Source organism: Muscardinus avellanarius, assembly GCF_963383645.1.
Source record: "Muscardinus avellanarius genome assembly, chromosome: 12".
Taxonomy (NCBI): Eukaryota; Metazoa; Chordata; class Mammalia; order Rodentia; family Gliridae; genus Muscardinus; species Muscardinus avellanarius.
Genome location: NC_137798.1, coordinates 13,346,602 through 13,371,339, shown reverse-complemented (window position 1 = coordinate 13,371,339; position 24,738 = coordinate 13,346,602). Strand labels below are relative to the sequence as shown.

Here is a 24,738-nt window from a genome sequence, read left to right as displayed (position 1 = left end):
CATTGCTTCTGTTTTCAGACTGGAGAATTAAACAGAGGATGCCCTGTGTCCTCCCCTCCCTCCTCCCCCTCTTCCTCTTCCTTCCCCTCCTCCTCTCCCTCCACCCCCTCCTCTTTCTCCTTCTTCAGCTTTTTTTTTTTATTACTAGAGATTAAACATAGGGGCATGCTACACCCCCAGCCCTACTTTTTATTCTTTATTTTGAAACAGGATATCACTGAGTTGCGGAGGGCCTCACTAAGTAGTTGAGGCTGTCCGCGAACCGCGATCCTCTGGTCTCAGCCTCCCAAGTATTGGGAATACAAGTGTGCACCACACTCATCTCATGTCTTCTTTTAAAAATATATATACTCTTTGATACTGGGGATTGAACCCAGGGGCATTCTACCTCTGAGTTACACCCTCAGACCTTTTGATTTTTTGTTTTGTTTTGTTTTTTTTTTTGGTGGTACTGGGGTTCCTGGGAATCCTTCTACCTCCGGGCTACACTCCCAGACCTATTTTATATTTTTATTTGGAAACAGGGTCTCTTAAGCCAGCGCAGCTGGCTTCAAATCTGCACGATCCTCCTGTCTCTGCCTCCCAAGCGCGGGGATTACAAGCGTGCGCCACCACGCCCAGCTTGATTTTTTGTTTTAAAACAGGGTCTTGTCGGGTGGCTGGGCGTTTTATCATATTGCTAAGGCTGCCCTCAAACCTGTGATCCTCCTGTCTCATCCTCCCAAGTAGAAAGATTTCAGGTGTGTGCCACCATACCCGGCTTAAGCCCAATATATATATATTGGGTCCTAGTTCCTAAACAATTTTTGTGTGTGTGTGTGGTACTAGGGATGGGACCCAGGGACATTCAATCTCCGAGCTACACCCCTTGCCCTGTTTTTTATTCTTTTTATTTATTTTTAAAGGAGTTTATTAAAAAGATAGAAATATAGAAGATAGTTACAGCCCCATGCTGAAGCATGTGGGGGTGCTTCCAACGAAATCACCTTTATTCTTTATTTTGACACAGGGTCTCACTAAGTAGCCGAGGCTGTCTGTGAACCACGACCCTCTGGTTTCAGCCTCCCGAACCGCATCTGATCACTTGGCCAGTTTAAAATTTTTTTTTTTTTTTTTTTTTTTTGTGGTACTGGGGTTCCTGGAAGCCCTTGTACCTCCAGGCTACACTCCCAGACCTATTTTTTACATTTTCATTTTGGAAACAGGGTCTCCTAAGCCAGCGCGCGCGGCTGGCTTCGAACCTCCGCGATCCTCCTGTCTCTGCCTCCCAAGCGCGGGGATTACAAGCGTGCGCCACCACGCCCGGCTCAGTTTAAAAATTTTTAAAAATTGTTTTGGCACTGGGGATTGAACCCAGGGGCATTTTATCTCTGAACTACATCTCTCGCCCTTTTTATTTTGAAACGGGTCTTGCTAAGCTCCTGAGTTGCTTAGCCTGGCCTGAAAAGTGAAATCCTCCTGCCTCAGCCTCCCAAGCACTAGGATTTTAGGTGTGGGCCACCAGGCCGTCTCCACATCTTTATCCTGTAAAATGTCCAAAGAGAAATAGGACGGCTGAGAGGGCAACTTTAGGCAGGTGGAAAGGGCCTCTAGCAGCCGTCCACCAGAGCTCTGGGCTTATTCAAGAAATCATCACGCAGAACGGAAAGAGCAAGCCACCTCCTTCTGTCCTCAGGCTTGGTACTCAAAGCGTCGCCCGCACACCAGCATTACCTGGTGCTTACTGGAGCGGCAGAGCAGCATCAGGCCCCTTCCCTACCTGCACCTTTTAACTAGACCCTCAGTGATGGTATGTAGATTATAGTTTATGAGGATTGTTCTAAGAAAATCCCAAAGCATCTTCTAACCACATGGGGGTTGACTACCTTTTTTTTTTTTTTTTTTTTTTGCAGTACTAGGGATGGAACCCAGGGTCATTCTACCTCCAGGCTACACCCCCTGCCCTATTTTTATTCTTTATTTTGAAACAGGGTCTCACTGAGTTGCAAAGGGCCTCACTAAGCAGCCGAGGCTGTCTGCGATCCGTGATCCTCCTGTCTCAGCCTCCCGAATGCTCAGATTACAAGTGTGTGCCCCCACGCCTGGCTTCTGTTCGCTTTTAACACCTGCTCTGTGCCATGGGCTGGGCGTCCGCGTCGGGGGGCTCCACCCGCACCCCATTTCCTTCTGCCATTTGATCTTTCCAAAGAGTTCATACACCTGCAGTTCCTGATAAAAGCTAAATCTGGTGCCTAAACCCTCATTTTCTCAGCTTTGTCTCCAGCCTAGACAAGAAAACCTATTTATTACTTTTAAAAATGATGAGAGAAATTAACCAGTATTTGAAACTAAATTTATCCTCTGGGAAGAATCCAAGAGATAGACTGAAGCGCAGTTCTCTCCTGCCCGCTTGATCCCCTTTCTCAATCTGGCTTTATAGGGCAAGCTGAGATGGCAGTGGAATTTAGGACCCACAGTGCCAGGAAAACAAAAACCCACTGACAGCTAAACTAGTTTGGCAGCAAGGTGGGATGAAGGGCTGGAGGCCAGGGATGAGCTGTGAGTATCCAGTGAGGCTGCGGCAGGTGCCTGCTCCCTTGACATCAGCAGGGAGGGGGATGGGAGAGATGGAGCTGATTCCATGGCTTCCCAGAATGCCTCGGGGAGGGCAAGGCACAGGAACCACGGGGACCCCGTGGTTCACACCACAGGCAAGGCTGGCAGGCTGCGGGCTAGGGAGAGAAGGTTGGAAGGTGAGCGGGGGGCGGCATCTGTCCAAGGGGGTTGGCATGAAGGCAGCAGATGGGAGAGGAGCTGGTGGGCGTATCCGGGAGGTCTGATGGCTTGGTGAGAGGCCCGGCCAAGGTCCCGAGTGCGGCACTGGCACGGACCAGGCGGTCCATCTGGCAGGACACACGTGGAGCCCTGGCTAGCACGAGGCTCCTGGGGGTGCTGGGAAGCACGGAACCTCACAGAGCAGTTACTCCTCAACAGTAACTGGATATCATTTTACAAGTGAGGTGTCCAAAGGTCAAAGAGGTTGAATATATTATGTGCACGCCCAACAGTGAAGAAGTAGCATAGCCGCTTCCTGGGTAAGAGGGTCTCAACAGAAATAAAAGAATGACCTTTGATTTAGGAGACTGTATTAAGAAGCCGGGCACAAAAATGGGCGTGGTGGTGCACGCTTGTAATCCTTAGTGAGGCCTTTTGCAACTCAGTGAGACCCTGTTTCAAAGATAAAGAATAAAAAATTAGGGCTGGGGGTGTGGCTCAGAGGTAGGTAGAATGCCCCTGGGTTCCATTCCCAGTACCAAAAAAAAAAAAAAAAAAAAGCTGGGCACAGTGGTGCACACCTATAATCCTGGTACTCAGGAGGCCAAGACAGGAGGTTTGCAGATTTGAGGCCAGTCTCAGCAATTTAGCAAGAGTCTCCACAAGTTAGCAAGACCCCATTTCAATAAAAAAATAATTAAAACAAAGACTGAGGGTGTAGCTCAGAGGTAGAACACATGTGGGTTCAATCCCCATTACCAAAAATAAGAGAAAAGAAAATTGTATGAAGAGCTATTCCTAAAGCCAAGATGACCACAGACGTTCTCCATCTATGGAATCGGCAAGCGGCATGACCCCGGCGCGCTCTGCATTCACAGAGTTGTTCGCTGGATCCCTTTCAGACCCCGCTGGTCCAGGGAGGCGGGGAGCAGGGAGTTGCTGGTGGGTGACGGGAGTCAAGCTGCAAGGCTTTCCACAAGAGCCTGTCAAGTGGGCTCCGCTGCGTGGACAGGCACACAGGCTGTGGCTGGCCTGGCACCGGCACCTTCGGCGGGTGGGGGGCTCAGAGCCGAGACAGGCCCTGAGGTGGAGGAGGGCGGCTGTGCTCTGGAAGCTCTGCTGTGTAAGTTGTTAGCACAGGGGCTCTGCCCCGCGTTGGCCCCAGTGCGGAGCTGCAGGGCCGCGCGTTAGCCAGGATGCGCCGCTCTGCAGACCGCCCCACTTGCCGGCCGTGAGCAGAGCCCTCGACTCTGTGCCCTGCGGCGGGTTCGGTCCGGCTGCCTCGCCGCGCTCAGAGTTGGTGGGCGCTCCCTGCCCGGGCACATGTGGGATCTTCTGACGTCCTCAGGAGGCTGCTGCGGCCCTGCTGGGCCCTGCGGGGGCGCTTTCCCCTCTTAGAAACTTCTGCTCCTTCCTTTTTTTTTTTTTTTTTTTTTTAAATTTTCAGTACTGTATATGGGGGATTGAACCCAGGACACCGCACATGCTAGTCAAGTGCTCCTCCACTGAGCTACAGCCCAGCCCTTTTTATTTTATTTTGAGACAGGATCTCCCTAAGTTGCCCAGGCTGGCCTTGAACCCGGGATCCTCCTGCCTCGGCCTCCCGTGCACCTGGGGTCACAGGCATGGGCTGCTGCACCTGTCGCCTGATGGAAAGCATGCTCTTCGGAAGGAAAATAAAAAGCGCTCCATTCTCTTCCTTCCTGCTTTCTTTTTCCTTCCTTGCCGTGGGGTTTTCCTGAGCAGCAGTGTCCTGAAGCCGACCTCATCATTGTCGCCACACAGGACAAGCAGTCTAAGTGACAGACGCATTCCCAGATTGCCACCCCGCAGCTGCAGGAGGGGTGCGCTGCCGTCCTTCAGCCTGGGACTCCCTGGCCTCAGCTCCTCCCTACGGCCCCGCTTCGTACATCTGAACCAACGTCACCTCGTCACCTCGAAGATCAGGCGCTCTCTTTTTTTTTTTTTTTTTTGCGGGTCTGGGGATGGAACCCAGGGGCATTTGACCTCCGGGCTACACCCCCTGCCCTATTTTTTATTCTTTATTTTGAAACCGGGTCTCACTGAGTTGCAGAGGGCCTCACTAAGTAGCTGAGGCTGTCCGCGAACCGCGATCCTCCAGGTCTCAGCCTCCCGAATGCTGGGATTACAAGCGTGCGCCACCACGCCCGGCAGGCGCTCTCTTTAATTTGCTCTATAGACATAGCCAGGACGGCTCGGGCGGGCGCGGAGGGTCCTTCTCATCCTCGAGTGGCGCTGGATGAGATAGGATTCCTGCGGTGCAGCTGCTGCCTGCCACGGAGGATGAGCCTCCGATAAAGAGTTCATCACGGACCCGACCCAGCAGCACGCCAGAGTCTACCGTGTGGATTTAGACACCTCATTATTTCCTGGTTGTCTTACGACGTCAAGGCCTGGCATTTTCCAGGAGTCTGTCTTTAACCCCCAAATAAGCAAGGAACACGGTCCTCTCTCAAAGCGTCTGTGGCAGCCACATCATAGGGAGAGAAAAATTGCTTCGGATTAATTAGATACTCCAGAGTCCCTGCAGGGAGCGGTTAGAGGTGAAGTGTCGGCTCCCGGATGGAGGACGCGCCCGCCGTCTCGGCTCCACTGAGGGGGAGCAACGTGCAAACCAAGTAGAGGAGTAGCCGGGCCCGGTGGCGCGGCCCGCGATCCCAGTCCTTGGGAGGCCGAGACCGGAGGATCCGGGTTCGCAGCCAGCAAGACTCTGATTCAAAATACAGAGTGCTGGGGGTGTAGCTCGAAGGTAGAATGCCCCTGGGTACACACACACACACACACACACACACACACACACACACACACACGTACGTAGGTTCTATTTAGGAAGAGTTCCTTCCTAAAAGAGTTAGGAGCATCCACACGAGAGGATCTAGAGGTCCCAGTCCCCGCTCCTGCCTCTCCCACAGGTGTCAGTGGCGGGGGGCAGTGGGGTGGCCTCACCTGGTTATTTCTTCTTTCAGGGCGGCAGGGTCTGCAGGGTAAAATTTCACACGGAAGCACATGGTGAATGGAGGCTGGGCTGCAAAGAGAAAGCGATGCCCGTCAGGGGAGACCCCGGCCCAGAGAGACCTGGGGACCTCCCCCTGCATGCTCGCAGCCGCAGGCGGTCCTCACGCCGGGGGGCGGCTGGCGATCAGAAGCGTGGAGAGGGCATTTGTAGAATTACTACCCCGCGCCTCAGCCCGCCCTCCCAGGCTCTATTCTTTTTGTGGAGAAGGACTACTTACATCTCAGTTGCTTCACGACGGACTTTGTGAACTCCAACCAGTGCTGAAACAGAGAACAGGACGCGGAGACGCTAATGAGACGCAGAGTCGCGAATAAATTGTTTTACCCGACGGCAATAACCAGACAGGTTTTCGCCTAGGGTAAGAGCCGCCCAAAGCTTGTGAAATACAGATTTGTGAAAGGTTCGGAGAGAACAGAGTGCTATGGCTTTCTGAAATAAGCTCCCCGCGGAGCTAGCCGTGGAGGGGCAGTTCCAGTTTCAGATGCCATTTCTGGGCTTCCTGGAAGGGCTGCCTTCCAAAGCGGGTGCCAGAGTTCTGAGCCATGGCTCTGGCGTGCCGGCAGGCGAGCGCGGCTGTGTGCGTGTGCGTGCGCATGTGCGTGTGTATGTGGGTGTGCGTGTGCGCGTGCGGGGGCAAATGGCCACAGGCTTGAGTTGGCGTGCTGAGTTTAATGCACGGTGTATTGTATAATGCGCCAAGAATTTTTTTTTTTTTTTTTGGCAAAGAAGTAGAATGGAGACCATTGGTAGCCACTCTAGAAATTACTGACGAGAGAAAATTTCATCAGTGGAGAGAAGGCAGAGACGGCTGGCGTATATTTACTTCCACTTTTGTTGAAGTAACATGGGTTGCCAACCCCCGTGTTAGAGAACACAGACTCAGGATTCCTTGCCATACGAGAATGTTTAAAGTCTAAGTTTCCTAAGATAATTAACAGCCGGGCGTGGTGGCGCACGCTTGTAATCCCAGCAGGCGTCTCAGTCTCAGTCCTCCTGTCTCCGTCTCCCAAGTACTACGATTACACACATGTGCCGCTTCGCCCAACGTTCCCTGGGTTTTTACGGAGGGGGGACACACTGGCATGCTTTTCCCCATGGCACTTATATTTGGGGGAAGAAAACAATGAGACCATGCTATATCTGCTTCTCAATTCTATATGGCTCCTTTATAAAATCTGTTATTGATGCGTGTTGCTTGGATTGAACCCAGGGGCATTCTACCTCTGAGCTACACTCCCAGCCCTTTAAAAAAATTATTTATTTATTTATTTATTTATTTTGGTGGTACTGGGGTTCCTGGAAACCCTTCTACCTTCGGGCTACACTCCCAGACCTACTATATATATATATATATATATATATATATATATATACATATATATACACACACACATATATATACACACACACACACATATATATGTATATATGTATATATGTATATATGTGTGTGTGTATATATATTTTTTTTATTTTTTATTTTTGGTAAATTTGGAAACAGGGTCTCCTAAGCCAGCACGGATGGCTTTGAACCTGTGCAAAACTCCTGTCTCCGCCTCCCAAGCGCGGGGATGACAAGCGCGCGCCACCACGCCCGGCTTTTTTTTTTTTTAATTTGAAACGGTACTCACTAGGTTGTTGAGAGTCTTGCTAAGTTGCTGAGGTTGGTCTCAAACCTGCGATCCTCCTGTCTCAGCCTCCAGGTGAGCATCACCATACCCGGCTATTTGGACTACGCAGGCACCTTGCCAATTTGCAGAGGGCTAACACCGTCATAATTTGATCATTGCTTGGAAGCAGCGCAAGCCGCTGGATGTGAGCGCCGCGAGGGCGGGAGGTGGTCTCGTTTACCACGGCGTCCTGGGCCTGCAGTGTTCGACTGGGAGCTGCTGGGTGGACGAAGGGGCCAGGTCCACGCTTCCCGCCTTTCTGGCTACTCCCACTTAGTGTAATGCCTTGGCAGAGGCCTCCCTTTAGCAGGAAAGTATCCAAGGCCACGCAGAGGCCTCCTGGCCTCCCTCCATCCCCAGCTCGCACCTTCTGGGCTGGCCGCGGGCCGCGTGCTTAATGGACCACTAAGAGTCAGTTGGTCCGTCAGCCCCACGTGGGTAATCCGGGCTGACATTCCGCTCTCTCGATTCCTCTGATCTCGGTTCCCACGAGGCTGGCAACTCATTAGAGCCACTCAGTGTGGCCAAGAGGTCCGTCTCACATTACACAGCCCACCGCGGCTCGGCTTCGCGGGGAGCAAGGGCAGCGATGAAACTGCCCAGAAACCACTGGGTTCCAGGCTGGGCCTGCGGAGGGGAGCGGGCACACACACACCAGGCTGCGTCCAGGCGGGAGGCAGAGCACGTGGCAGGGATTCAGTAAACAGGGTGCCCCAGCCATCAGGTGGGGAGATGATTAAAGAAATGAGCAAAAAAGATAGAAATGAAAGGGCTTGGAGATGGCCTTAGCAGCAGAGGGCCGGGGAGCTGGCGAGGGCAATAGGTGGAGTGGGAGAGAGAGTTCAAGAAAGAACGAGGCTGGAGGAGACCAGGAAGGGGCTGGAAGGGAGTGGAGCACTGTGTGTGCGTGTGTGTGCGTGTGTGTGTGCGTGTGTGTGCGTGTGCGTGTGTGTGTGTGCGTGTGTGTGTGGTGCTGGGCACTGAGCCCAGGGGCATTCTACCACCAAGCTACACCTCCAGCCCCCCCCTTTTAAAGCTACACCTCCAGCCCCCCCTTTTTAAAGCTACACCTCCGGCCCTTTTTTTAAAAAATTTTTGAAATAGTGCATCACGCAATTGCTCAGGGTCTTGCTAAGTACCTGAGGCTGGCTTCAAACCTGCAATCCTCCCGTTTCAGCATCCCAAGTCCTGGGATTATAGACATGTGCCACCATGCCCGGCTTCCATAGTGTTTATTTCTTTTCTTCATTTCTCCTTTTTCCCATTTATTCTTTATTGTGAAACCGGGTCTCACTGAGTTGTAAAGAGCCTCACTCACTGAGTAGCTGAGGCTGTCCCAGAACCGCAATCCCCCTGTCTCAGCCTCCCGAATGCTGGGATCACAAGTGCGCGCCCCCGCGCCCGCCTCCCGAATGCTGGGATCACAAGTGCGCGCCCCCGCGCCCGCTCGATCTTCCCCCTTCTGATCTTTATCACCTCTGCATTCACTCTTATTTTTCTCAGACACATTCTGTCCTCACTAAAAATTAACCAACAGGACACCCTTTGTCCTTTTTCTTCAAACACTGGGAGACGAAGAGGCCTTGGGGTAACCGACCTGACTTTTTGGTATTTTTTTATTTTATTGGTGCACTATAGTCTCACGTCATACTGTGGGTCATATCAACAAAGGCGTACACATTCACACAGTCTTGGTGCCTCCCCCCAACAATGTGTGTCCAGATGACCGTGCTACAGTCACACTTATGCACATATTCGGATGTAGCTCCTCCATTAATCAACCTCAGCCTTCTTCCTCTCCATCCTTCCTTTCTAGCTGTGCTGAGGTTTCCCCTCCATTATCTGGAGTCCCTCTGGTATCCCAATGCTCCCTAGTTTGGGCGTATTAGAGGAGACACACGTCCCTTCTCTTTCTGTGGCTGGCTGACCTCACTAAGCATAATGTTCTCGGTTCTTTCCATCTTCTTGCGAATCTTCTGAAGGAGAGAAGCCTGGATCAGACAACAAACTGCATGTGTGAAAACACAATTTGCTAGTGAACTGGACAAGCAGCTTCCTGTCCTGGGTGCTGTCTGTGGCCGGGCACCAAGGCCCAGGGCTCAGGAGGACACTGGTGTCCGCAGAGTGGAGCCTTTACGGAGTGCAGGGCTGACCCCGCCACCGCTTCCCCAGCACGGGTGCTGCTCACGGCTCTGTGGGGTGAGGAGGAGGAGGACACCAGTGAAGATGGGAGAGGGCGGAGCAAAGGAAAGGGATGCGGTCCTTCGGATTCCTACGGAAGCTCCTGTGTTCAGGGCACAGCCCTAGATGTAACCTGGCCCCAGGTACCAAGAACTCTCATTTGGCTCTGCAGAGAGGGGCATGTCTCCAGGACCCAGGAAGAAGGACCTCCTGGGATTTGAGATGATAATGATCTTGGAAAGTGGCTCCTCAAAGGTGCAGGCAGCCGGCTCGTGGGGTGCACGCCTGCGAACCCAGTCTTGGGAGGCTGAGACAGGAGGGAGGCCAGCCTCAGCAGCTTAGCAAGACCCTGTTTCAAAAAATAGAAATTAAAAGGGCCACTGAATGACCCTGTGCTCTCTTTGGGCTTGGAGGTTGACTCACCCGCTGCTTATCTGGGTCCACAAAGCGTATCCCAAAGTAGTCTTTCTCAAGTAGGTTCAGGTGGTGGCAAAGGAGGTCGAACAGGTACTGGCCTTTGGCATCTCTCTGCAAAGGAAGCAGACTTCAGTGAGAAATGAGCGGCCCTCTGCTAACGCTAAAAATTGTAACCGCTGCAGATGGAGATCAAGGGGCCGTGTTCACAGCTGTGCGCTACGTGCTCTGAGAAACCAGACTCCTCTGGAATGCGGCGGCTTTGAGCACCTGGAAGCAGTCCAACAACCCTTCCCATCACAAAGGCGCCAGAGAATTCAGACAGGGTCAGGTAAGCCCAGTTGCAACCATTAATGCACAAAGCTAGCTTCCCTCCCTCTTCTCTTTTCTTTTTAAAATTTTTTCCCCTGTGGTACTATTGGGGATGGAATCCAGGAGCACTCTGCCTACAAGCTACACCCCCAGCCCTATTTTTTATTCTTTATTTTGAAACAGGGTCTCACTGAGTTGCAGAGGGCCTAAGTAGCTGATTCTGGCTGTGAACCATGATCCTCCTGTCTCAGCCTCCAGAATGCTGGAATTACAAGTGTGCGCCACCACGACCGGCTTTTATTTGCTTTCCTTTCCTTCCCTCTCCTTTCTCCTCTTCTCTTCTCTTCTTTCTTTCTCTTATTACCGAGGATTAGACCCTAGGCTTGTTCTCCCTCCAAACTACACCCTCAGCCTCCTTTTTATATTGTTATTATTTTTGTTTTGAAATAGAGCCTCGCTAGGTTGCTAAGGGTCTTCCTGCGTTTCTGAGGCTGTCCTTGAACCTGCGATCCTCCTGTCTCAGCCTCCCAAGCGCGGGGATGACAAGCGTGCGCCACCACGCCCGGCTAGTCTTTTACATTTTTGAAACAGGATCTCACTGAGTTGTGAAGGGTCTCACTAAGTAGTTGAGGCTGTCTACGAACTGCAATCTTCCTGTCTCAGCCTCTCAAATGCTGGGATTACAAGCGTGCGCCACCAACACCCAGCGCCATCACGCCCAGCTTTAAAAATACATTCTTAACACTTTATTTCTTTCCAGTGCCGGGAGCTGGACCCAGAGTTGCGCACATGCTAGGCAAGCACCCTGCCACGGATCTACCTACACCCCTAGTTCCTGTGCACCTCACATTTTTTACACTCTGTTCTGTTTCTTATCTTTTTCCTCCTCTTCCACTTAGGACATCTCACAGATCCTTCTATAGCAGGACATGCGGGTCAGCCTCAGAGCTTTTATGTTGCATACCTCTGTAGAGAGGCTGAAGTTGTTCACCCAAGGTCCGAATGGAATTTGTTTCTCATCTGTCACAACGCGGTACTGAACACACAGTGATCTTTAACCACCCCGCGCCTCTGATTAACACCGTCTTCTCACTGCCCTCAGAATGGTCCTAACTCTGGTCTTGTCCTGCATGGCCCGGCTCCGGCCTCTCAGCACATCCGAGGTCATTCTCCTCTCTGCTCCAGCAGCGACCTGCTCCTGGGCACACCAAGGTCCCTCGGCATGGAAGGTTCCTCCTGCAGCGCTCTCAGACACTCTTGACCTTGGGTGTCAGCTCCAGTGACCCCTCTGACAGAGAGGTCCTTCCCTACAGAACGGCCCTTTCTGTAACTTTCCAGCAACTATCCTGTTCATGCCCTTCATAACAACCTGCAGTTACTTCTTGTTTACTGATTTATTTATCACATGCTCCTTTTTATTTATTTATTTATTTTTGCGGTACTGGGAATAGAACCCAGGGGCATTCTACCTCTGAGCTATACCCCCAGCCCTATTTTATTTTTTTATTTTGAAACAGGGTCTCACTGAGTTGCAGAGGGCCTCATAAGTTGCTGAGGCTGGCCGCGAACCGCGATCCCCCGGTCTCAGCCTCCCGAGCTCTGGGGTTTCGAGCGTGCGCCACTGCGCCGGGCTCATCTGTTCCTTTTGAAACTGTAATTTCATGAGGAGGGGGTTCATCCCCCGGGACTGAGCACAGGGTCTGGTACAAGGCAGGCAGCTCCTCAACAGTTCCTTGTCGAACAAATTATTGAATGGTGAGAATATGGAGGTTTGGCTAAAAGGTTTTACCAAACGTCAAGACAGCAGGCTTTTTATAACCCATAGCCTCTACTCAGTGACCTAAGATGTGCTGGCAAGACCTGCAGAGAACTGTCGGAACTTCCAAGGCACCATCTCTGCCTGTCCCAGGGGCCTCTGCAGCTCCGCTCACGTGACCAGCTCTGGCCTATCTGTGCCTAACTTTGCGTCCAATTTGAAGCTGTCCTCTAAGATCCGAAGAACTCACCTGTGCCAAGACCCACGCACAGGGGAAATTGCCAAAGAACCTGCTCCAAGAACAGATATATTTTAAAGACCCACCTGTAACTATGTGCCTGTTCATGAAAGGTGTATACCTCACCTCGGCCGCTTCCGCTGGCCCCATCTACATTAATGGCAGAGATGGGGCAGGACACCAGTCTCTCAGAAAACATTTTATTTATTTATTTTTTGGCACTGGGGAATTGAACCCAGGGGCATTCTGCCTCCAAGCTATACCCTAAGCCCTATTTCTTTTGTATTTTGAGACAGGGTCTCACTCAGCCGTGGAGGGCCTAAGTTGCTGAGGCTGGCTGCGAACCTGTGAACCTCCTGTCTCAGCAGTTCACTGTTTTTAAGATATAAAGAAGAAAATTAGGCATGGTGGTTGCTACAACTCTGTGATCCTTCGGCCTTAGCCTCCCAAGTATTGGGATTACAGCAGCGCCACTTTGCCCATTTTTTTTCTTTCTTTCTTTTTAAATGGGGTCTTGCTAAATTCAAGGCTGGTCTGGAGCCTTCCGTCCTCCCGTGCTCCTTCTTACAGCATACTCCTGCGGCCCCACTCCCATACCCTTTGGTCCCCCACCTTAAAGAGCTACTTTCAGGACAGAGACAAGGAATCACACTGGAACTTCTGGGTGGCAGGCCACGATTTGGGTCTTCTAGAGGATTCCATGGGCTGTTGTCTCTTTGGGCCAGGCCTATCACCACTTCCTTACCCAGTTCTCAGAGTGTAAACAGTACTTAAGGTTCTCTAAGCGTGCACAAAATATGCCCCACTGTCCCACGCAGCTTGGCCTAAGCTCATCTCTCTTGGAGAAACCCACAGAACGGTATGAGACTGAAGCAGGTTAGGTCACTTCCCTCTATAAATTTTACTTTGCACAAAGCTGGCTACCACATTGCAATCAGCTGGCATGAGACGGAGTGGCTGAAGAAGCTTTTTTCAGTACCAACAGCAGCCATATTAGCAGGAGTCTGGGGTAGAGACAGACACTGGGAACATGCTTCTCTTATGGAAATCATAAGGACTTTTTTTTTTTTTTTTTTTTTGCGGTACTGAGGATGGAACCAGGGGCATACTACCTCCAAGCTACACCCCAGCCCTACTTTTCATTCTTTATTTGAAAACAGGGTCTCACTGAGTTGCAAAGGGCCTAAGTATCTGAGGCTGTCCTCGAACTGCGATCCTCCTGTCTCAGCCTCCCAAGTGCCGGGATGACAAGTGTGCGCCATCATGCTTGACATTCATAAGGACTTTTAATAGGAATTCTGCCCTACATAAAAACTACTCATTCTTGCCAGGTATTGGTGGCAAGACACATCCCGTTAGCATATTTCCGATAGCTATACAAAAGGAACTTCCTGCAGCGGTTTCTCGGTTTCTCGGCACCTGGGGAGTGCCCTGCTCCGCTGGGAAGGCATGGCTCCTCGGGTCTCACCAGACAAGCCTGTGAGCGGAGGCCCTTGAGTAGACTTGTGGAAGGAAACACCCTCCTTCGCTGTTTCTGCAAGTCTAGGGCTGGGGCGAGGGGAGCTCCCCGAGAGCAGAGTCCATGAGGCTTAAGGGGCTTTGCCAGAGGCTGCCACGCGTCCTCTCCGGGCTCCTCAGGGCTCTGCCCCCCGCAGGAGTCCCGCAGGACTGTCATCGGCGAGGCTAGCATCCAGGAATCCTACAGCTCCTGGCCTTGGCATCCCCATGCGGCTGTGTTCCAGAACACTCACCCCATGGTCTCCTATCCCCAACTCCAAAGTCTTCTGGATTATTCTGCTCAGCCAGGTGGCCACACCGTGTGCTGGGTTCGAATGTGGTGTCAGGGTTCCGAGCCTGAGGACCCGTTTGCTGAGAGAGCCCCGCTGCCGCGCTTCAGAGGCCACGCTCCTCCCAGGGCATTGTGGGGTCAGAGTAACGAATTAGGCACTCGTGTTCAAAATAAACGTGTATCGTATGAGCCACAAGAGTATCTACATGTATTTGAAAAGAACAGTGCATGTAAGTAAACCCATTTAGTCTCTCTATATGGTACACAGAATAATCCAGGAACCCCTTAGAATCATTCTGCAGCCGAGGCTGGGAGAATTCCTATTCTCCCCCCTCCCCCTTGGTACTGGGGATGGAAGTCAGGAGAATACTACCTCTGAGATATACCTCCAGGCCATTTTATTTTATTATTTTATTTTATTTTATTTTATAGGGTCTCGCTGAGTTGTCAAGGGTCTTACTAAGTTAGTTAAGACTGGCCTTGAACCTGCGATTGTCCCGTCTCAGCCTCTCAAATACCGGGCTCGCAGGGTGTGCAGCACCCTGGCCGAGGATTCCTATTCTTGCTCTTCCTTGGAATCTTCGGGTCTAGTTCTCTGTGTTCTGCCTGTTCTTTACCAAAGGGACGGAGGCAGCAGCAGGCAGCGAGCAAGCCTGGCCAGCGGCCTGAGCTCTTCGAGGTTAATGGCATTCTCTGCCTCAAAATGAACGCCCTTGGGTAGGGGAGGAGCTGGACTTTAACCCATCATGGATTCAGTCAGGATGTCACTGGCTGATGTGTCCTGAGGAGGAGAGCTGGGCTGCAGAAAGCCTCTCCCCTGAGGCTGTCCTCAAACCTGCGATCCTCCTGTCTCAGCCTCCCAAGTACTGGAGTTATAGGTGAGTGCCACCATGCAAACAAGTGAGGCTTCCTGAGGAAGGAAGCGCCTACTTCCTGCAGCCTGGGCCGCATGCTGGGATATGGGAGCTGTCCCTGGCTTCAGGGATGCTTAGAGAAGGCAGAGGTCAAAGGGAGGGCTTCCAGAAAGTAGGCCCTGTGGACCCAAAGTGCAAGAGTCCGGGGATGAAAGAAACCCACACCAAGACGAGGGTGCCTGGAGAAGGAATGGCCTCAGAGCTGGGGAAGGAGCAGGCGCTCAGCCTTCATTCCAGCGTAAATGCCTACCATCCACCATCTGTCCGTCATCTCTCTATAGGTATTGAGGATTGAATCCAGGGGCATGCCACTGATAAGCTATACCCACAGCCCTATTTTATATTTTATTTTGTAATGGCTGAGGCTGGCCATGAGCCAGTGATCCTCCTGTCTCAGCTTCCCAAGTACTGGGATTACAGGTGTGCACCACCGCGCCTGGTTTTATTTTATTTATTTATTTTTCTGTGTGGTACTGGCGGTGGAACCCAGGGGCCTTCTACTTCCGGGCTATACCCCCAGCCCTATTTTATATTTTATTTGGAAACAGGGTCTCACTAAGTTGCTGAGAGCCTAAGTAGCCGAGGCTGGCTTTGGACCTGCACGATCCTCCTGTCTCAGCCTCCCAGGTACTGGGATTACAAGCGAGCACCACCACGTCTGACCCGGCCCGCCAGATTTTAAATTTACATTTACATCTCTCCTAGGCTGAAGGCACCCTTGTTCTCCTCCTCGGTAGCCTCCGTGAGCGTGCACGGTGTCTGCCAGGCCAAACAACAGATGCTGTGTAAAAGCTCTTTAATGTCACAGAGGAGCAGACACATTAGCTCATCTTCCCAGGGCAGTGGCAAGAGTGAGTGGAGCAGAAAAGTGTGAATCAATTACTGGGGTGCTGCTCCTCCCCATGGCCCCACACTAGACCCAGCCCAGCTTCCTGAGGTGGCGGGTGCGAGAGGGGCACAGCTGTAATGGCAGGGCCCCACCTTCCACGCTGATTTCCATTTTCCTTAAGGGGAGGGACCCCGCTGAGCTCCTGGCCCAGGAGTTGCTTTTCTTGCTTAGTCTTAAGCCAGCAAAATCTGTCCAGGAGCTGCTGAGACTGCAGCTAGGACAGCCAGCTTGCTCTGCGGGAGATGAGACGCTCATCCCGGGGAGCACAGGGACGCCCACTGCAGGCCGTCCCGCCTTGTGTCACAGGCTGCCAGGGCTCTGCTGTCCCCTCCAGCAGCCAGGTGGGGGAGGATGGGGCTCCAGAGGCACTTGGTACCCAGGCCGCTGCACCAGGAGGGCTGCTGTGGGGACCGGTGACCATGGCTTCTGGGGGAAAATCAGAGCTGAGACGAAGAGATTATGGGCGTGCCTTAGTCTGTGCTCACTGAATCCTCAAAAAGCGCAGGGACTCCTTTGTCCCAACAACACACATACAGATCGGGAGGTCGGGTGGTTTTCATGATGCCACATTGATGTCTGCGGGTCCAGAGCCAGGTGCGGTGCTGCAGGAGCGCTGTTGGCCGTGCTCACTCGGGTCAGAGAACTGGCTGAGGTCACGGCCATGCGTGGCGTGCCGGGCAGGGGATGTGCTGTGGGGTGGGAGGCCGCATCCAACCTGGGAAGTCATCGTTTGAACATCAAAGGAAGAGGGCTGAGAATCCTGTCAGCGAAGACGGTCCCAAATAGACTCATGAGGGCCATCACCGCGCTCAAACGCGTCTGTGCCCAGCTGGCGAGCCAGGGCTAACGGGAGGGCCGGACTTGCTGAGAGACCAGTACTGGAGCTCTGGAGCAACGGCATCTCATTCCTCTGTGGATTTCTGGTACCCAGAGGAGTTTCTGGGGGAAAAAAAAAATCGAACAGAGCTGGGGCTGAAGAAGACCCGCTTGCCCGTCTTGCCCACGGTGAGGCCGCTTTCGTCACGAGTGAGGTGATCCTTGGGGGTCGCCTCATCTTGCTGTTGAGTAAGTCCCAGTCGTGCTTTGCAGACAGCGCGCACCTCGGCGGACTGCCGTATCATGGCGGCGGGACGACGGGAGGCGCGGCCAGGCTTGGTGGGAAAACCCACTGCTCTGTATGCGGCCTGTAAGTTTCCACACTGCTTCAGAAAACTTGTAGAGAAAGTCCAGGACTTAGGGCAAGTAAACGTCCCCTTGTCCTCATCCATAAGGGCAGTGTGACAACTAATCTTTATTGCCTTTTTTTTCTTTTTTGCAAAGGGCAAATGCACGCGCTATTAGGCAAAATCTGGGACTCTCTGGGGAGGTAGGGAGAGGTCTGAGTGGCCAGGGTCAAGAGAAATATAAGCCTCTGTAGCTTTTGCCTCAGTTTCTTTTTCCCTCACAAAAAAGTACTTTTTGACCCACACCAGCTGATGTGAAGAATCCTAGATCCTGAGGCAGACACGTCCCACAAGTGAAAGAGGTCGGGATTTGTGAATCCAGTGCCGGCGGCGTCTCTGCACAACTCGACTCCCAGGTCAGTCACATTTGTGAGGACCTGGGGAGTGCGGGGAGCTAAGGGGGGGCGCGCTCTGAGGGCGACGTAGAGTCAGGCCCTGGGCTCCTCCAGTGCGGTCCTGTCCCCTGCTCCGTCTTTGGTTTCCTTAGTTACAAAACAGGGCTCATGCCGCATCTGCCCAAGGATTCTACTCAGGCCGAAAGCAAGCGGCACCTATACACGGGGACTCTACGGCTCTTCCCTCTTCCTTTAGGAAGGATTTGAACGTTATGAGGCTCAGCAACGAGATGTGTGCACAGGGACAGGGCCGCTCTCCCTGGGAAGGCCGCTCCCTGGGCAGATCCTGGCCCTCAGTCACCTTGGAATACCCCTACCTTGTGGGACTCCAGCACCATTTTGGATATCTGCCCCAGCTGGCTCTCAAATGGCAGAGCTTTGCATCTTCTCCATATCCCAAGGCTATTTTCTCCCGGAGTTGGTCAGAAGAAGAGTAGAATATATCAAAATATACACAATCAACCCAAACCCTACAGACAGCTGGCAGCTGCCACTCCTGCTGTGGGCTCCAAGGCGGAGCTTGGAGGACGTGCTCCCGACGTGCTCTGGGAGGAGGGCCGGGCGATCCAGAGGAGACGCTGCACCTTATAATGGTTTGGCTTTGATTAGAACAAAAAGGAAAAAAAAAAAAGGTACCTGGCAAAGGTATATCAATAAATGAGCTCAGCGCCTCCATCTCTAATCTTAAGGAGGATACCAGATTCTCCTCTGGAGCTGTAGCTGCGGGAGCTCAAGGGAGCACGGGTAGATCCCCTGCAGGAGGGAGCATGGGTGGATCCCCTGCATCCCCAGGTGAAAGCACTTACAGTGGGATGGCGGCAGGGAGACGGGAGAGGAAGGGCGAGCTTAGGCCAGGGCTCCGACCAGGCTCCCGGCCCCGACGTGCCCAGGCACACGCTGCGGTGTCCTCCGGGGGCCAGGTGGGTCACTCTTCCTCTCCCGCCTCTCTAGAGGATGCCCAGGGCCACCCTCGGCAGCCCCGCATCTCAGCAGAGAGAACTCGGAAGTAGGACTCCAGGGCTGGTTTATGTGGCTCAAAACCAGGCTTATGAACGCCTCCCTTCCCAGTACTAAGTGGGAACAACCCTACTGGACTAACGGTATGGAGAAGCCCAGGAGAAAAGTGAGACAGCTGGGGTCCCAAGCCAAGCAGGTGGGTGGAGAGACGGTTCACTTTACAAATGCCAGAGCCTGGCAAAGTAGCGGGAGAGTCCAAATCTCCCAACGCTGTCTGTCCAGTGGCAGAGAACGGGAGGGGAGGCCAGACAGGCGGGCAGCTCGCTCAGAAGGCAGGGTTCCTAACTCTCCTGCGGAGCATCCATTTATCCGGGATGTCAGGGAGTATGTCTCGGAGGCCACAGTTAGCCCCATAGCTTTAACTCCAGAGACAATCGGATGTGTGTGTGTGTGCACGCGCGCGCGCGCGCATGCGTTACTGGGGATTGAACTCGGGCATTCTACCTCTGAGCTACACCCCCAGCCCTATTTTATTTTTTATTTTGAAACAGTCTAAGTTGTGGAGAGCAAACCCGCGGTTCTCCTGTCTCCGCCTCCCAAGTACTGGGATCACAGGCGAATGCCATCATGCCTGGCTTGTGATCTTTAAGAGAGACGAGGGGCTCTGAGTTAATGTACTGAATTAAATGTTTCCAGATACTTTTTCTTTTTATTCTACTCAAAGTCAAGCCGTAAAAGGTACAGCATTTACCGAGATGCGTCACAATGTCAAAGTGCGTCCACTCCCACTTCCTGGGTCTCTCTTTTCTTTTTTCAGTAGTAGGGATAGATCGCGGGGTCACTCTATCTCCAAGATACACCCTACCCCTATATTTATTTATTTATTTATTTATTTATTTATTTATTTATTTATTTATTTATTTTTGCAGTAGTGGGGATGGAACCCAGAGGCATTCTGCCTCTGAGTGACACCTCCAGCCCTAGTTTTTATTCTTTATTTTGAAACAGGGTCTCACTGAGTTGCAAAGGGCCTCACTGAGTAACTGAGACTGTCCGTGAACCGCGATCCTCCAGTCTCATCTTCCCAAATGCTGAGATTACAAGTGTGCGCCACCACGCCTGGCCCACTTTCATTTCTCTAGTAAACAGAACCATACCACACTCAAAACCAGTGGCTCACAGACATAAGCCCACATCAGAATGACCTGGAGGGTTTCTCTCTTTCCCTTTCTCTCTTTCTCTCTTTCTTTTTTCTTTCTCTTTCTTTCTTTCTTTTCTTCCTTCTTCCTTCCTTCCTTCCTTTCTTTCTCCTCCTCCTCCTCCTCCTCTTCCTCCTCCTCCTCCTCTTCTTCTTCCTCCTCCTCCTCCTCCTCCTCCTCCTTCTTTTTGGTGGTTCTGGAGGTAGAATCCAGATGCTTTTCTACTCCAGACTATACTCCCAGATCTATTTTATACTTTATTTGGAAACAGGGTCTCACTAAATTGCTGAGAGCCTCACTAAGTAGCTGAGGCTGGCTTTGAACCTGTGCGATCTCCTGTCTCAGTCTCCCAAGTGCTGGGATTACATGTGTGCACCACCACACCTGGCAACCTGGAGGGTTTCTTAAAGCACAGGCTGCTGCTGGACGTGGTGGCACATACCTGTGGTCCCAGCATTTGGGAGGCTGAGACAAGAGAATCACGGTTCATGGACAGCCTCAGCTACTATTTAGTGAGGCCCTTTGCAACTCAGTGAGACCCTGTTTCAAAATAGGGCTGGGGGCATAGCTCAGAGGTAGAATGCCCCTGGCTTCTATCCCCAGTGCCATAATAATAATAATAATAATAATAATAATAATAATAATAAAAAAATAGAGCTGGGGGGTGTAACTCAGAGGCAGAATGCCCCAGGTTCGTTCTCTCTCTTTCTCTCTCTCTCTCTCTCTCTCTCTCTCTCTCTCTCTCTCTCTCTCTCTCACACACACACACACACACACACACACACACACACACTCACTACTGCTGGGCCCCACTCCCAGGTTCAGCAGGTCCAGGGTGGAGCCTGAGAGCCTGCATTTCTAACCCTTGCACAGGGGATCCTGCTGTTACTGGGGACCAGAGGACTAGGTGCGGGGTGGAGAGGTGAGTGTGTGAATTCTCCGGCCAGCAGCCCCGTCAGCACGCCTTGCATTCGCTCAGCTGCACCCAGAGCACAGACTTCAGAGAACGAGGCTTGTGAGTTTGATACTACAGAGAAACCCTGTTCCTTCCTCCAGGGTTTCAAATGCCGCCTTCCCCAACAGCTGGCGGCTGCCCAATCCTGGATGCAAGGTTCAAGTCCCCAATTACCATTTACTCTGGACGGCTAACGAGCTCGGGACTCACCACGTACTGGCTAAGAACCGGCTCATCGGAGAGTAAAGGCAAACGGGTTCAGGAATGAGCGCCCCTTCTCACTCCATCAGTGGCAGAGCCTGTCCAGGACATCTCCTCTCCTGGCCTCTGGCGCCTTGGAGGTGACGCAGGGGCTGCCCCGGCCCTGCTCCTCCCACAGGCAGCTGTGCTTCTGACCATGGTGTCTGACCAGCCGTGCCCTCTCCTGAGGGTCCGGCCGCCCCCGCCCTGGAGGGATGGGGGCAGACATAGGTCACAGCTCTCAGAATGTAGGTCCAGGGAGACAGGAGACCGGTCTTCCATATTCAGCACTGAGCAGGGAGTTTGGGACAGGAGGGAAGGGTGGCGAGCAGGAAAGCCAATCTCTTGGGGGAGCCATATTCCCTCCCTGGCCTCAATTCCCCACCTCTGAAATAGTCTCATGTCCCCTTGTATACTCAAATACTCTGATTCTGTTATTATTGACAAAAGTAATGATATCCCAGGTCCATCTTCTCCTAAACAAGATTTAAACAGAAGTGTGTGTGTGTGTGTGTGTGTGTGTGTGTGTGTGTGTGTGTGTGTGTTTTCCAAAAAGATAATCAGGTAGTTTTTTGTTTTGGTCCTGGGGATGGAACCCAGGGGCCTCTCCCTCCGGGCTACACCCCCGACCTATTTTATATTTCATTTGGAAACAGGGTCTCACTAAGTTGCTGAGAGCCTCACTAAGTAGCTAAGGCTGGCTTCGAACCCGTGCGATCCTCCTGTCTCAGCCTCCCAAGCGCGGGGATTATTACAAGCGTGCCCACCACGCCCAGCTAATTGGATAGTTTTAACAAGATGGATGTTTAAGACATATATCACTAGTTTAATTAAAAGAAAGAAAGAAAGAAAGAAAGAAAGAAAGAAAGAAAAGAAAAGAAAGAGCCCAGGGTCATTGCTCGAAGTGGAGAGAGTAACTAGAGGGAATCCATCCAATTCCAGAGACGCCTCTGGTGGCCCAAGGCAGCGTATGCAAAGCTACTGCTGCTAAGGCGGGTCCCGTCTTTTCACCTTGCTCTGAGAGTGATGGGAAAATCCCATTAGGTCATCCAGCGCAGGCCTCCAGGCCAGCCAGGGTCAGTGCAGGGCCTCCTCGAGTGGGTCCTGAGGCTAGTACCACCCTCTGTACCCCACCACTGCTCCCGAGACTACGACCCAGCTGGCAGTGGGGCCATGAATTGCTAATACAGGAGGAAGTTAGGGGGAAATGTGGCTGGGGCGAGGCTAGGGAATAAAGTTTGATTTTTTTGGTCTTGTATAAAAGATTGGGAGCTAGCTGGGTGCGGTGACTTTCACTTAATCCAAGTGCTTAGGAGGCAGGGACAGGAATATCGCAGATTTAAGGCCAGTTTCTGCAACTTAGTGAGACCCCGTTTCAAAATAAAAAGTAAAAAATATGGTAGGAGCCAGGCGTGTGGCACATGCCTGTGATCCCAGTACGTGGGAGGCGGAGCCTGGGGACCAATCCCAACTCCACAACTTAGTGAGGCCCTCTGCCACTTAGTGAGACCTTGTTTCAAAATTAAAAATAGGGCTGTGGGTATAGCTCAGAGGTAGAGTGCCCCTGACCTCAATCTCTAGTTCCACTGAAAAATAAAATAAAATAAAATAAAAAAGGTCCGAGGGGGTAGTTCAGAGGTAAACTGTCCCTGGGGTTGATTTCTAAGTACTACAAAACAACAGCAACAAAACCTAAAATAAAACAAAACCCAAAAAAGATCAGTAACTCTTCCACTGTGCATCTGGAAACGAGAGCGCCCGACAGAGATGGGAAGGGCTGACACGGCGTCTCATCCTGGCACTGTCCCTGACTTCAGCCAGGCAGAGCTTGGCTCCTGGGCGGAGGCAGAGGCCGCGGGTGGCTCTGAGATGAGCACCCTGGGTCCTTCCACCTGCTCGTTTCCCGTGTCTGCTCCATGGTCCTCAGGAAGTATTTGCTGATTGATTACTAGAAGAACACCACCAGGCTTCAACTCCATGACCCAGCGAGACCAACGTAGGAGAGAACAGAGACTGGTCAAGCGGGGGAAGGCGGGTCCTGGAGTCCAGTTTCTGTCTAAATCAAGAGTCTAACTTCCCTCTGGAAATTAATTTCCAAGTTGGCGCTGTGGGTATAACCGTGGTTTAATTTTGCAGGTTCTAATGCTGTAGGCTGTGCTTGGATAAGGAAAGGGGCTGAGTGAGACACGGGGTTCAGCTGCAGCTCCACGAATTCCCCAAAGGGTCCTGCAGTGCAGCCCGGCTCCAGAATGACTGAGCCGCCAACGCAGAATCACGGGCAAGAAAAGCTCAGTGCCTCTTCCAGGAAGGTCTCTAACTGGGCCTTGCCATAGGGAAGGAATTAAAAGCTCAGTGCTGGAAAAGACCGAGTATTACATTGCTTCATTATATTGATGTGAACCTCATGGCCAAGATTTTTTTTTTTTTTAAAGAAAGTTAACGTTGAAAAGCACTTCTGTGCTCCTGGGCTCATATAGAATAGCATTTGGGATGTTTTTAATTTCTGGAAATAATCAGATGCCTTGCTATGGGCCAATTCCACATGTCTCTCTGGATCTCCTCTTTCCCTCACAGTTTTCCTGAGGTTTTTGTCTTTCTAAAATACATCCTGACACCTGACCATCGTGCCTCAGGGTCTTTGGGGTTGAGCACCGCAGATCAATGGGTAATTAACGAAACACGACATTGGACCCCTCCACTGTTACTGGTTAGGGTCAGGTGCCTTTGGAGCTGAATTCTGAGATAGAGTTTAGCATGCAGGACATTTAGAACTGGCTGGTGCATGCTTATAATTCCAGTACTTGGGAGGCTGAGACAGGAGGATCAGAGGTTTGAGGTGATTCTTAGAAACTTAGCGGGAGAGCCGGGTGGTGGCGCACGCTTGTAATCCCAGCATTTGGGAGGCTGAGACAGGAGGATCATGGTTTGAGGACAGCCTCATCTACTTAGTGAGGCCCTTTGCAACTCAGTGAGCAGTGAGACCCTGTTTCAAAATAAAGAATAAAAAATAGGGCTGGAGGTATAGCTCAGAAGTAGAATCCCCCTGGGTTCCATTCCCAGAACCAAAGAGAGAGAGAGAAAGAGAGAGAGAGAGAGAGAGAGAGAGAGAGAGAGAGAGAGAGAGAGAGAGAGAAGAGATACTCTTGGGAATGCAGGAAAATTTCCAGTTTTATTCAGGGAGGAGGCTGAGCACACTGGTTGAGAAGCTGTCTCTAAGTCAAGTGCTAGCTATCACGATGGCTTTGGTGACTGGGCCATTAATTCTTTTAAGGCTTTGACAACTGAATTAATTAAGGCAATAATTAAGATTTCCTCTATCAGTCATTACATTGATTTATTCTCAGAGCACACTGTTTTGGCAAATCCTATCTTTTTTTTTTCATATTTATTTTTAATTGGTGCACTGTATTCATACATCATAGTGGGATACAAACTTTTGTAGACATACATGCACACATTGCCCAGTCAGCCCCCACCCGATCCCCACCCCGTTCTCTTCCTATCCCCCCCTCCTATGCTTGGCTTAGTAGTTGACATCTAGTATTATAGCAATTTATCCAAAATTAAAAATGATAATCTCTCACAACAGTTTCATTTGTCTGATACCAAGCTTTTGATGACTTAAAGATAACATTTCAATATTTCTTTTTGCTTTCTTTCTTACCAGAGAATCTATTTTTTTCTATTTTTTAGGTGAAACTATCATATATTTATATATATATTTTTTTTCAGAAAAAAAAATCTATCCTAATATGGAATATGGACTCTAGGTACCCACATCGATCTTGAAAAAGAACAAAGCTAGAAGATATATA

The 24,738-nt window shown here is 51.4% G+C and overlaps 1 protein-coding gene across 6 annotated transcripts in view; it reads right to left on the bottom strand.

Annotated features, from left to right (window-relative positions):
• The window catches only part of FRMD5 (FERM domain containing 5), a gene marked incomplete at both ends in the record, with an annotated part of 311,565 nt that overhangs the window by 39,736 nt on the left and 247,091 nt on the right, over positions 1–24,738 (bottom strand). For 4 of the 6 annotated variants that reach the window (XM_080708057.1, XM_080708055.1, XM_080708056.1 and 1 more), the window contains 3 exons: positions 5,722–5,800; positions 6,009–6,051; positions 10,066–10,170. In XM_080708057.1, coding sequence (XP_080564183.1) covers positions 5,722–5,800; positions 6,009–6,051; positions 10,066–10,170 — 227 coding nt within the window. Of the gene's footprint in view, positions 1–5,721; positions 5,801–6,008; positions 6,052–10,065; positions 10,171–24,738 lie in introns of those variants that run through there. The other 2 variants (XM_080708059.1, XM_080708060.1) reach the window with 2 other exon arrangements.